The sequence below is a fragment of the Panicum virgatum genome, chromosome 3N (genome assembly GCF_016808335.1).
Source record: "Panicum virgatum strain AP13 chromosome 3N, P.virgatum_v5, whole genome shotgun sequence".
Classification (NCBI taxonomy): domain Eukaryota; kingdom Viridiplantae; phylum Streptophyta; class Magnoliopsida; order Poales; family Poaceae; genus Panicum; species Panicum virgatum.
This window is the reverse complement of record NC_053147.1, coordinates 55,784,747-55,796,213: the sequence shown is the minus strand read 5'-3', so window position 1 is coordinate 55,796,213 and position 11,467 is coordinate 55,784,747. Positions and strand designations below refer to the sequence as shown.

The 11,467-nt window shown below is 42.2% G+C and overlaps 2 protein-coding genes and 1 non-coding gene across 3 annotated transcripts; 1 reads left to right on the top strand and 2 right to left on the bottom strand.

The window, feature by feature from the left end:
* Window positions 1–1,322: 1,322 nt before the first annotated feature.
* On the bottom strand, window positions 1,323–1,394 carry TRNAP-AGG. Its single transcript has one exon. It is a non-coding gene; the product is annotated as a tRNA-Pro (tRNA).
* Window positions 1,395–1,943: 549 nt separating this feature from the next.
* Window positions 1,944–6,294, top strand: LOC120666241 (translation initiation factor eIF-2B subunit alpha-like). The gene is made up of 5 exons (XM_039946032.1): window positions 1,944–2,359; window positions 3,203–3,355; window positions 3,446–3,587; window positions 5,279–5,520; window positions 5,881–6,294. The coding sequence occupies exons 1-5, from the start codon at window positions 2,000–2,002 to the stop codon at window positions 6,085–6,087; spliced, it is 1,104 nt and encodes a 367-aa protein (XP_039801966.1). The 5' UTR covers window positions 1,944–1,999; the 3' UTR covers window positions 6,088–6,294.
* An 822-nt stretch (window positions 6,295–7,116) lies between these two features.
* LOC120666240 (DNA repair protein RAD51 homolog B) lies at window positions 7,117–11,064 on the bottom strand. The gene is made up of 9 exons (XM_039946030.1): window positions 10,909–11,064; window positions 10,280–10,424; window positions 10,082–10,192; window positions 9,885–9,976; window positions 9,572–9,666; window positions 9,380–9,493; window positions 8,059–8,188; window positions 7,671–7,792; window positions 7,117–7,584 (listed from the first exon to the last, which is right to left on the bottom strand). The coding sequence occupies exons 1-9, from the start codon at window positions 11,005–11,007 to the stop codon at window positions 7,461–7,463; spliced, it is 1,032 nt and encodes a 343-aa protein (XP_039801964.1). The 5' UTR covers window positions 11,008–11,064; the 3' UTR covers window positions 7,117–7,460.
* Between the last annotated feature and the right edge of the window lie 403 nt (window positions 11,065–11,467).

The following is an 11,467-nucleotide window of genomic DNA, read 5'->3' as shown; positions in this document are numbered from 1 at the left end:
CCGGTCTGACCGGTCCACCATACCGGTCTGACCGGTTGGTGCTGCGGCACTGCAAGGAGCGTCGCTGCGTACTGCGCGATCTAGCGCGATCATATGTTGGCCCAGATAGACGTCAACAGTTGTCTACAAGGTGTGCAGACGAATTAAATTGTTTGGTGTAGTAAATGGACTTTTTAAAAGTTTAATACTTTAAATGGTGAAAGTTATAAAATTTAAAGTATTTTCCATGATAAATCTAATAACTTATTTGAATCGAAGTTAAATATTGCTTGTTGATAAAAAAAATTGGGTCAAAGAGACTTTTTTTTTGTCAATGAACATTGATTACCTAAACTGGTCTTCCAGGCCCTGAATTCGTCAAAATTACAAAGATTCGTAGTACGAACTTAGTCCAAAAAGAAAAGGAAAACTCCTACCGGTTTAGAAACTTTACGACATGCGGACGTGGGAGTTTAGAAACTTCACGACATGTTTAGAAACTACGTGATGAACTAAACACTTCCAGCAAACTCTCAGAGCAAAAAAAAAAAAAAAACTCTAAAGACAAAATCAATAGTGTAGACAAATCGACTATGTGATTAAACGGCATACAAAAGCTACATGATGGCAAACGGTAACGGCTAATCATAATGGGTGAAAATGATCATGAACTCCACTTTTTTTTTGGCTAATAAAGGATGGGTGATCGTAAAACACCTGGAGTTTCGGTGAAGACCGGAAATGAGAGATAAGGCGCACTTTTTTGTGACAAAAATAATGAGATTGTACATTACGTTAGAGTTTTCCAAAGTTTACATGAAAATTATATGGTTATCAGTAACTTTATAGCCTATAGGTAACAAAGAGATACCTTCTTTTAGACTTTGGGTTTTTTTTTTTCCTTTGAGATGGAGACTTCCAGGGTTTTCTGAGCCATTCACTCCGGGTCAAGATGCACAAAGGCTTTGCTTTGTTTGACTACAGCTCGATTTTAATATGGGCTTTGGCACAAATGAAACAAATCCTATACACATATGAAATAAAAGGTAAATTGGGTAATTTTCTTTATATGTCACCAAAAAGTGCATTTAAGGTGTTGGTCTTTATGTTCCATAAAAAAAGAAACTGAAGTTTTTTGTATGACAACTTTATCCGCTGTCAATTTAAAACATGAAACGGGTACACCCTGCCACCCTGGAATCCAGCAACTGGCCTGAATTAAATAACTTTATCCGCTGTCAATTTAAAACATGAAACGGGTACCCCTGCCACCCTGGGTGGAATCCAGCAAATGGCCTGAATTAAATCGAAACAGGAAAAGAAAGTCAAAAATGAATAAAAAGGGGGCATTCCGAGAATTGAACTCGGGACCTCTCGCACCCTAAGCGAGAATCATACCACTAGACCAAATGCCCTTAGTTGTTTGAGAAAAAGGAATTTTGATAATTAAACCATAAAGCAGAGTAACGACCTACTAACTTTTTATACAGGGGAGCATCTTCGTGGTTGCCAATGTGAATGAATTGGGCGTGCACTTTTTGTAATTCGTATTCATATTATTCGTGTTTGATCTGTGCAAAAAGATATATTCCATGTCCAAAATGAAAATTGGACATGGGATTGTTGTCGGGGGGCAAAAGTGCATCTTCGTCACTGAGATCATGCCAATTTTCAGAGAGGGAAGGCAAAGTGGGTGTCTTATAAAAAGGCACAGATATTCGACCCAACTATAAGATGAAAGAGAGCCAAAAGAGAATCATTTTATTTTATTGCAATAAAGAGAGAATATAAGGTTCTAAACTCACCTTGCTCACTCTGAGATTCATTCGACCTGAATTTATTAACAACGCAATCATTTTTATTTTGTATATTTAAAACTGGAATGAATTTGGTGAAATTTTGGTGCCAAAGCAAACATCACAAACCACACTATCACCTCCCTTCAACGGACGGCTGAGATCATCCCTCACGGAGACACAAGCTCACCTCGTCTCCCTCCCCTCCTCCGACCTCCCCTGCCATGGAGGCCGACGCCGCCCAAAACCCTAACCCTAGCCCCGCCCCGCCGCCCATTTCCGCCTACTACCAGACGCGCGCGGAGCACCACGCCGTCATCTCCAGCGACTGGCTGGCCCACGCCGCGGCCGCCGCGGCCGCCAACCCCGGCGCTGATGCGGCGGCGGACGCGGCCGCCGCTCCGCCCCCGTCCCCTGGGGGCGCCGGCGGCGTGATCGAGGAGTTCAACTTCTGGCGCCGCAAGCCCGAGGCTGCGGAGGCGGTCGCCGCCATCATGGCGCTCGCCGCCGTCATCCGCTCCAGCAGGGCCACCACCATGATGGAGCTCGAGATCGAGCTGAAGAAGGCCTCCGACAAGCTCAAGGTCGGTAACCCGGCCGATTCACCTGCTCCATGCTTCCCAGCTGCTGCGCTAGGGTACATATTTACAGTGATCAGCATGATTCCCTCGACGGGTCTTGGCCTTCCTGGTGCTGATAGCTTATCCGTTCTGGAAATTTGTGTGTGTTGATGTTAAGCAAAGATAGCTAATTGAAACTTCCTTTCCATAGAAGTGGTTCAGACCTTAATTATCACTTTTGGCCCGAGTTTTGTAGTGGCACAATGTCACCTTAATTACAATGCTCCGAATGACTCAACTCAACTAACCTATCTTGTACTGTTGAATGTCAGTCCTTGATGGATATGAGAAATTTGAAAAAATGGGACCGCAAACATTGTCCTTTGCAGTTTTGCCATTGGCCCTACATTTCATAGGCACAGATGGTCCCACCGTGTCATTCACTGGGAGTGGCAAATTCACAAGTGGTCAGTGTTTGCAGTCCTAATATTGCAGTTTTTTCGATGGATATAATCGTTTTAATGTGCAAAGTCATCATGCTTCATGTAGTTTTTCCTTTTGCATTGCGCTTTCATACTTGCAGTTACCTGAACCCGAGGATGGGTAATTATGCCTTTGTCAAGTCATGTTACTAGTTCCATGTTTGATTTGGGTGCAAATCCATGCCTTCACCGTGATGTCACCTGTCACCATTTATTTTCTTTTGCATGGTTTTCCTTTGTTAATCTCTTCTGACAATATAATTTATCCATGTGGATGGCATATCATGTGCTGCTCTATGTTTTTTTTTAATTTCGTTATAGCTTTCATGTGATCTTTTCAGTTTTCACTTTGGTAAATAACACTAAAAATTCCTATGTATTTCAGTCCTGGGATGCTACTTCCATTTCTCTGTCTGCTGCTTGTGATTTGTTCATGCGGTTTGTAACGAGGACCTCACATCTGGAGCATGAGAAGTTTGATGCAGCAAAATCACGCTTAATTGAGCGTGGAGAAAAATTTGGAGAGATATCATTAAAGGTTATCTGCCAATACAAAACTTAAAATCTAGTTTATACACAAGAATTTGTACCTTCTTTTTACTAATGCTTTGGTATGATGCCTTTCCAGGCTCGCAAGACAATTGCAATGCTCAGCCAGGATTTCATTTATGATGGATGTACTATGCTTGTACATGGGTATTCCAGAGTGGTATTGGAAGTTCTAAAGCTAGCTGCATCAAATCGCAAGCTCTTCCGGGTGCTATGCACAGGTACAGTGACCTAGTTGCAAGATGCACGCATTGCATGAAAGTGCACTGTGACATGCTAATAATCTACAATGATTGGTGATGGGAAATAGTATATTCTTGCATGAAAGTGCATCGTAATGGGTTCAAACTTAAATTTCTTTTATGTTCCTTTAGGCAGTCAGTCTTATTCTGATCTTTATATGATATCATTTTTATTCCATGAAGGGATGGATTTGGGCCTAGGGCCAGTAGGGCCATGGCCCAAAATCCCTCTTTAATTTTTCATGGCCCAAGTAGATTTTTCATGAAGTGGCCTAGCTGTGTGGCCGAGCAGCACAACAATGAAGGCCCAAAGCAGCCTTTTGTTGCTCCTCGTAGCCCATCAAGAAGCACCCGTCGCCCTTGCTCGTGTCAAAACCAGCAGAGCCCTGGACAAAAATTTACCGTTCCCGTCCCCAGGCCTCTCGCTCTTTTCTCGCCCGCCCTCTCCTTTGACGAAGTGCCAATCCTAGCGATAGCGGCACCGGCGTCCGGACACAACAGCACTCAGCTACACACCCGCAGCCCTTTGCCCATCCATGGTCCAAGCGTATCCCAACGCCTGGTGACTTGGATTTATGCTGAGGCGTAGCTGCTGCGCGCCGGTTGGGGCCCAGCCAGCAGCGGCCCGGCGCCAGGCAGCAAGTCAGTGAGCGCGGCGGGTTGGTGTTGGTGCTGCTGTGCCAGACTGCTGGCAGCGGGGAGCCAAAAAAGCAGTAAAGCAGAGCAGGACAGCAGACCAGTCATCACTCATCAGTATTCAGTGCTCTTGATTAGTTGATTTCCTCATGAATCCTTCAATTCATAGATCTGTTGATGCTGCAATTTGTAGACACCTACAACAATTATACACTGAAGGGGTGCAAGACACTTAAATCATTTTATTCACCAGCTCCTACGCCTATAATTCAAACAGCCAACATTCATCGTAGCTCAATCCGTACAGCCAGAATCAGAAACATTAGGAACAGGAGTTAACAATGCAGATGGTGACCAAGTAGAAGTAGAAGGAATAGTTACTAGCAATTATCCTCATGTTATACTCAATGATGTTGACATTGTTGCTGATCCTGATCTATGCATATACCAAATTACCAATCGAGAAAATGCATCCAAACATTAGGAATGCAGCCAGAAGAGCATATATTTTGAAGGTCCATGCCAATCAACAGGCCATAATTATCTAGTAAGGAACAGTTAACTAAATTGGCACTACTCAGATATTTCTTTATACTTGTTCAAGTTTTTACGAAGTTTGTTGTACGATTGGACCTCGAGTTGAGATATACTTTACATTTTAAGCGCTTGTATCGGCTATTGCTGTTGTGTTATGGGCTAGTTCTAAGTGGCCCTAGGCGTCGAAATCCACCAGCTCCGCCACTGCATGAAATGCAATTATCATGATGCATAGTGCTCTGCAATTTGATGGCAAATAGCAGTAGTCTTTGTTTCACTATTTGCTTCCTTCATAACCTTTATATTGCCACTCTTAAGCAACATTTTTCTCATTTATAATCAGTTTTGAGTTATGTTTATTTACTCTGGTTTGATTATCTGGCCTAACCGCTTTCTTGCTTCTGAGAGCAATAGGAAGCAGCCAAGCATCCATATGAAGCATTGGTTGCAAACTCTTGTAATTTCTAATGTCTGTTTGTTATTTCATTTGACTGCAGAGGGCAGGCCAGACAGAACTGGTTTAAGAATGTCAAATGAACTTGCAGCATTGGGCATCCCTGTTAAGGTGCTAATTGATTCTGCTGTTGCTTATTCCATGGATGAAATTGACATGGTATTTGTTGGTGCTGATGGGGTTGTTGAGAGCGGAGGAATAATCAACATGATGGGCACTTATCAGATAGCTCTTGTGGCTCATAGTATGAACAAACCTGTTTACGTGGCAGCTGAAAGTTACAAGGTATGTGTGCTATGATAATTTGCTTAAGTGATAATTACTTTCATTTTGTTGATTCACAAGCTTTTCCCTCATTACTATCATCTCTTGATATATTTTAATTGGTACTGGGATGCAAAAATGTCTTAAAGAATGTGGATTCTCTTAGAGAATGTTTTATAGCAGCTGAGATTAATTTTAGTTTTTGGCCTGCCACATATTGTGCTGACACTGAAACACTACTGATGACTACTTAAGTGATTAGTTCCGTTATGCACAGCAAGTTTATGTAAACCATGATGCATTTTGATTGGCATTGTAACATGAAGTTTGCGGCATGCAACCAGCATCTGATGGTGTTGCCTATGTCTTTGCTAATTTCAGTTTGCTCGTCTATATCCCTTGGACCAAAAGGATATGACGCCAGCTCACCGGCCGATAGATTTTGGAGTCCCAGTACCCACTGGTGTGGAAGTTGAGACATCAGCAAGAGACTACACCCCTCCGCAATATCTCACGCTTCTCCTGACCGATCTTGGTGTTCTCACACCATCTGTTGTGAGCGATGAGCTCATTCAATTGTACCTATGATCATTGATGTGGAAACTGTTGTCTCAATCGAGGTGTTACTGCTGTTGAATCCAGGGTTTTTCCTGTCAGTTTTGACTATGATGTATCACCTTTATGGTACTGATGCGATGCTTGAAAAACTCTTGAGAATAGTTGTGCAAGAGAAGATAATTTTGTCATACACACTTTGTGTAGCTAGCTGTGATAATTTGGTAGCCATTGACATCTTGCATTTTCCTCGCCAGTGCCATGGATTTGAATGAGTTTAAAGTTTAAACTGGCTATGCGCATTCTGTTTCACATAAAATCAGCCTTCATGTCTAGTTATATTCAATACTTGTTAATACAACATCCATCCAGGTACTTGGGTCAAAGATTTCACAATGGTACAGCCTTCCTTAATGCAAGGGATACGATGGCAGCTTTGAGATAAAGGCTGTGTTTGGTTGTGTCCCGTAAATTTTTTGAAAAGACATCTTTCTACATTTGAAGTACTAAATATAGACTAATCACAAAAATAATTACAAAACTCATCTGTAAATCGCGAGACGAATCTAATGAGTCTAATTAATCCGTCATTAGAGGTTGTTTACTGTAGCATTATTGTAGCAGTTTAGCATCTAATTACAGCCTAGTTAGGTTCATTAGATTCGTCTCGCCATTTACAGACAGCAGTCGCAATGTATTTTTTATTTTGTCTAGATTTAAATTTCCATGCAGGCGTCGGAAAAAAATTTTGGAATTTGGAATTTTGCATCCAAACACGGCCAAAGCATTCAACCTGCAAACTCTGTCAAATGCTGCAAGAATGGTAGTACGCACAGCAGGATGGTGACTGTTGGATCACTGCTAATACCGAAGATCAACATAACTGCCTTCTAAGTACGGATATAAGAGTACTGAATAGTGAGTATGTATGGACAGTTAAATAGATTACATAAAAAACAGATTTTCATAGAGGAATATGTATCCATTTCACTGTTCAATATACTTGTATGTATACCAGGAACATAATTTACATAATAACCGAAATAACCGAGAGTCCCATGGTGGTAGCATCAACTGTCTGTCACTAAAAAAACGAAATTATTTCATTAGCATCATGGCAAGAAAGTACATTGAGATGGACAGGGATGCTTGCAGTATGCTGAGGAGTTGCCAAATTGTGGTTGACTGTACATCTATCATTTGGCCACACTACACATCATGACACCTTTTGGATGAGAATGCCAGTCCAAGATACAACAGATACACTCAGGCACAATGCCCATACTGACATGTTCATACAAGAAGGTTCCTGCACCAATTCAAGCATCTCTGGTGATCCAAATGCAAACAGCAAACATGAGATTCATATGAGCAGGCAAGGAGCACTCTAGGCTGCAAATAGGTTTTCAGTCCTTGACATCAGTGACACCATCGGATGATATCTGAAACCTTGCTTCAGCTTCAGCCAGACAAGGAGAGCTTACTACTTTACATATCCGCTCCTCCCCTCTCCCCTTGCGAAGAAAGAGCCTGATTTCGCAACATTGACATGATTAAGAGAACATGGAATGAACAGAAACAGCACTATAGACATCATGTTACTTGATGTAGCGGACCTAGTTGTGGAAGCATGAGCCATGATGTTCCCTCCAATTGGTTTGATTTGTGGCCCAGCAAACATTGCAGCCCCGTCCACTTGAGCAACTACTTGGTTAGTGATTACAACTGCCACTCCAAACTAGAGCCAGCAAAAGAAAAATAAAAGGAAAGATAAAAGCAGTGAGTATACCAAATGGGAATGAGACCAATCTGTTGATGCTATGGATGATCTGCTGATCTAACAGCATACAGCAAAATAAAAGTAGAAGCAATTGTTCCTATTTGGTTGCAATACATTTACATAAAATGTTTGGTTGGCATAATGTTTGCAAGACCAAATGTATGAAATTCAGTAGAACTAATATTTCGTGATTGTCATCAGTGATCAAAGTAAAAGCTGATTACCTCATCTGCTAATTTCTGAAGGCTCCTAAGAAACTTAGCCAGATGCATCTGTCTTGCTGATAGCTCCCCTCTACCAGAGAAATCAGTTCTATATAGGGCTGTGGCACTATCCACAACCATCAGAGCAAACCTGCAGAAATAGAGCTTTAATTTAGCGATCCTAGGGATGGGAAGCATGTGTTGGGCAAAAGGTAAATGGAGTTCTAATGTTTGAATTTATGAAATAATTAAGATGTCAAGACACCAAGATCTAAATGGCTTTATGACAGGAGCAAGAAACCTGGCACATACCTTGTTACTTGCTACACTAGCATTATCATACAAAATACCCTGTTACTTGCTACACTAGCATTATCATACAAAAAATGCTCTTATTGAACCACACCATTAGGATCCTCCAAACTAAAGCAAATGTAACAAATTGGTCTGCCTCATAAGATATCAGTTCGAATAGTACAGATGTTTTGTCCAATGAAGAACCCATGTAAGATTTAGTAAGCAAAAAGCAAAAAAAAGGGCATGTGATATATATCAGCAAAGTACATATGAACCAATTCACATTAAAATAGCATGCATTGCCTGATTCCAGTGTGCCAACTTCTTAAGTTAATGTGGATCGTGAATCACGACTAATACCCTTTTCTTGTGCTCCACGGGGACAATAAATGAAGTTTCTTAATATCTTATTTAGTGCTGCTAGCTGCTTATCAGTAGCAAAGTAAGCAACCCAAAACAAATTGGATATCTTTCCAACCTTATCATTACCACACCTCCAAAATACCATGTGAAATCAAAGGTTTAGTTTGTTACTGTTGCTATGCATGTATCATTATATTAAATTCTATATAAATGGATAAAGTTTCCTGCCAAAGGATGCTAGCCCAGTTGGTTAGTCACTCCGGCGGCACCCCTCAGGTCCTGAGTTCGACTCCCCGTGGGAGCGAATTTCAGGCTGAGGGTAAAAAAATCCCCTCGCTGGCCCTATGTGCCAAAGCACTGGTTGTGAGACGGCCCAGGTCGGCCTGAGGACCCTTACATGGCCCAGGCATAGTTCCCAGGGGTTACGTCTCTCAGTGTCAGGGTGGGGCTAGGGTTCGGGGATTTTCTCGGTCGGGGAAGCCGAGACTTCTTCTTAAGTTAATACCAGTGGGGCGGTCTTTCCCCACCCGGCCGAGTTTTTTTAAATGGATAAAGTTTCCTAGGCGACAAGGCGCTTCCCTTGTTTTAAGCTAAGGCGTCGCCTTAGCCCGCCTAGGCGGCTGGGCGGTGGTGACTCGCCACACATTGCCTTACCGCCGTAAGAACCATGGGATAAACTCACCTGGTCTCCACCATCATGGAAGCTGCCTCCAGCAAAAGTCTTGATTGATGATCAGTGTTATATGCTCTGGCGTAGGCCACATTCTCCAGTACATCAGCACCATTCAAGCCAAACCTGTAAGCAAAACAATCTTATTTAATAGTTAGAGTATATATAGTAGTGAAGCAAATAATATTTCAATTGCCATATCACCTGTCTGCTATCTGGAGAAGTCTTTGCGGCCTGAATGTTCCCTCTGCATCAATATACAAAGCCTTCCCTTCACCACCACCTTGGTCCAATGGGAGCTGCATAAACACTACCTCATTTGTCAAACAAAAAAAACAAATTACACAATTACTACAAGAAGAGCAAATTAATATATTTTCCTTGGACCAAAGAGAAGTAAATAGCAGGCACCTTTTCAATATACAGACAAAGACACATTGTAGCATGTTATTCTAGAAATCATGCCGGTATGGTTATGGTGATGTGGTATCTTAGAATTGGTATTTCAGCGCAATACCTGACATGTGACACAGAGAGTGTGGCACAACTGAGTCTTTGCAGAACGAAATTCACCATAGATCTCTGTGATTGACCCAGTTTCTATTCCTCCTGTTAAATTGAAAACATAATTACACAGTTTTGTTATTACTTATCATATACCACAATTATGTCAGTAAAGCATTTAAAAAGTAATGATAGCCAGCAGTACATTACCATCCAAAATTTGATCGAGCTCTTTTGATCCAGTTGTAATCTGGATGATCTCAAGCCTCTGCGCATGAAGTTGGGTAGCACTAGTAAATCCTAGTGGAACCAACTTGGAAGCTGCCAGATGTACACACGGAAATTTTATTTTTCATAGAAAAAGAAATGTAACAATGTGCTCTAAAACAGAAGCAAACAATTACTTGCCTGCTTCAATTATCTTGTCAACTTTGGCTTCACTAATCCCTTTAATTTGCAAAAGATCTTTCCTCGGAGAGTAAGCTACAGATTCCACTGTGCAGAGACCAGCATCTTTGAGCTTTTTCACATCAAGTGCAGCTATTCCAGAAGCCTGCAGAGAAAAATTTACAAGAATTATTTGATGGCTCAGCTACACCTGTATTTTTTTTCCTACAGAAGATCCCCAAATTCCAATTGAGATAAGACTAACAAATCACATCCAGTTCAATTGAGATAGATAGTTCAATATCCTACAAGAAATTAGGATTTGGTAGCGCCAACACGAAAATCAGACGGGAGAACCTTCATTCCCTTAGCATTTGTGGAATTTCGGTGGAGAAAACAATCAAGAACAGGGGGATTGGGAGGCCTCAAGAACATTCCCCAAATTGGGCTAAACCACCTCCGCGAACCCCTCCTAACGGACCAAATCGTCGATCAAACCCTCGAATTCGCGCGGTTTCAGGGGCGCGAAAGCATCAAGAACCCTAGCCCCCCAGGGACCACCAACCAAGAAACGGTGGAACATCCAAGAAATCTGTTCTTGGAGGGATCGACTTGAGAGCTGGGAGATGGTGCAGCGGAGGGAGTTAGACCTGTAGCTGCTCGATGGGGAAGGGCCCGTGCTCCGACGCCTCCTCCTCAGCCGGCGGCGGCGCCGCCGCCGCCTTCTGGTGCGCCGCGGACGACGACATGGGCCCACTCGCAGCGACTGGAGGGCACGAAGGAAGGCGGTTTGGTGGTTGGTTTTTGGGTTCAAAAAGGAGGCCCGAAGGCGGCAAAAATTTATACTTGGGTTTCCGCTCCCGCTTCCTTCCCTCGGAAGACTGGGGGAAAATTAGAGGTGGGACCCAAAGCTCAGACCATTGGCTGCAACATGATTAGAAAATGTATTGCTGCCATCAAGGATAGGGCAAAAATAAAGATTAGACCATGCTTCTTTTTTTAACTACAAAAAGGATGGCTTGCTTGGACATACCCATATGGAATCATTTAAATTATGAAAGCTAGCAAAGTGTGGATTTTTATATTAAAGGAAAAATTCGATCTTGACCACAAAGCTAGAAGTTTACACATGTACTTAAGCTCCAACCTCCAACTGAGGATCACAGAAGACAAGACACAGTGAGAAACAAAAAGACAGCCTAAAAGATT

Excerpts from the sequence above, each read along its gene's own strand:
- LOC120666241 (XM_039946032.1), top strand. The coding sequence starts at position 2,000 with ATGGAGGCCGACGCCGCCCAAAACCCTAACCCTAGCCCCGCCCCGCCG. Across the intron at positions 3,356-3,445 it reads TTGGAGAGATATCATTAAAG|GCTCGCAAGACAATTGCAAT; the intron begins GTTATCTGCCAA and ends ATGCCTTTCCAG. Across the intron at positions 3,588-5,278 it reads CTTCCGGGTGCTATGCACAG|AGGGCAGGCCAGACAGAACT; the intron begins GTACAGTGACCT and ends ATTTGACTGCAG.
- LOC120666240 (XM_039946030.1), bottom strand. The coding sequence starts at position 11,007 with ATGTCGTCGTCCGCGGCGCACCAGAAGGCGGCGGCGGCGCCGCCGCCG. Across the intron at positions 10,425-10,908 it reads TCCCCATCGAGCAGCTACAG|GCTTCTGGAATAGCTGCACT; the intron begins GTCTAACTCCCT and ends TTTTCTCTGCAG. Across the intron at positions 9,667-9,884 it reads CTCTCTGTGTCACATGTCAG|CTCCCATTGGACCAAGGTGG; the intron begins GTATTGCGCTGA and ends GTGTTTATGCAG.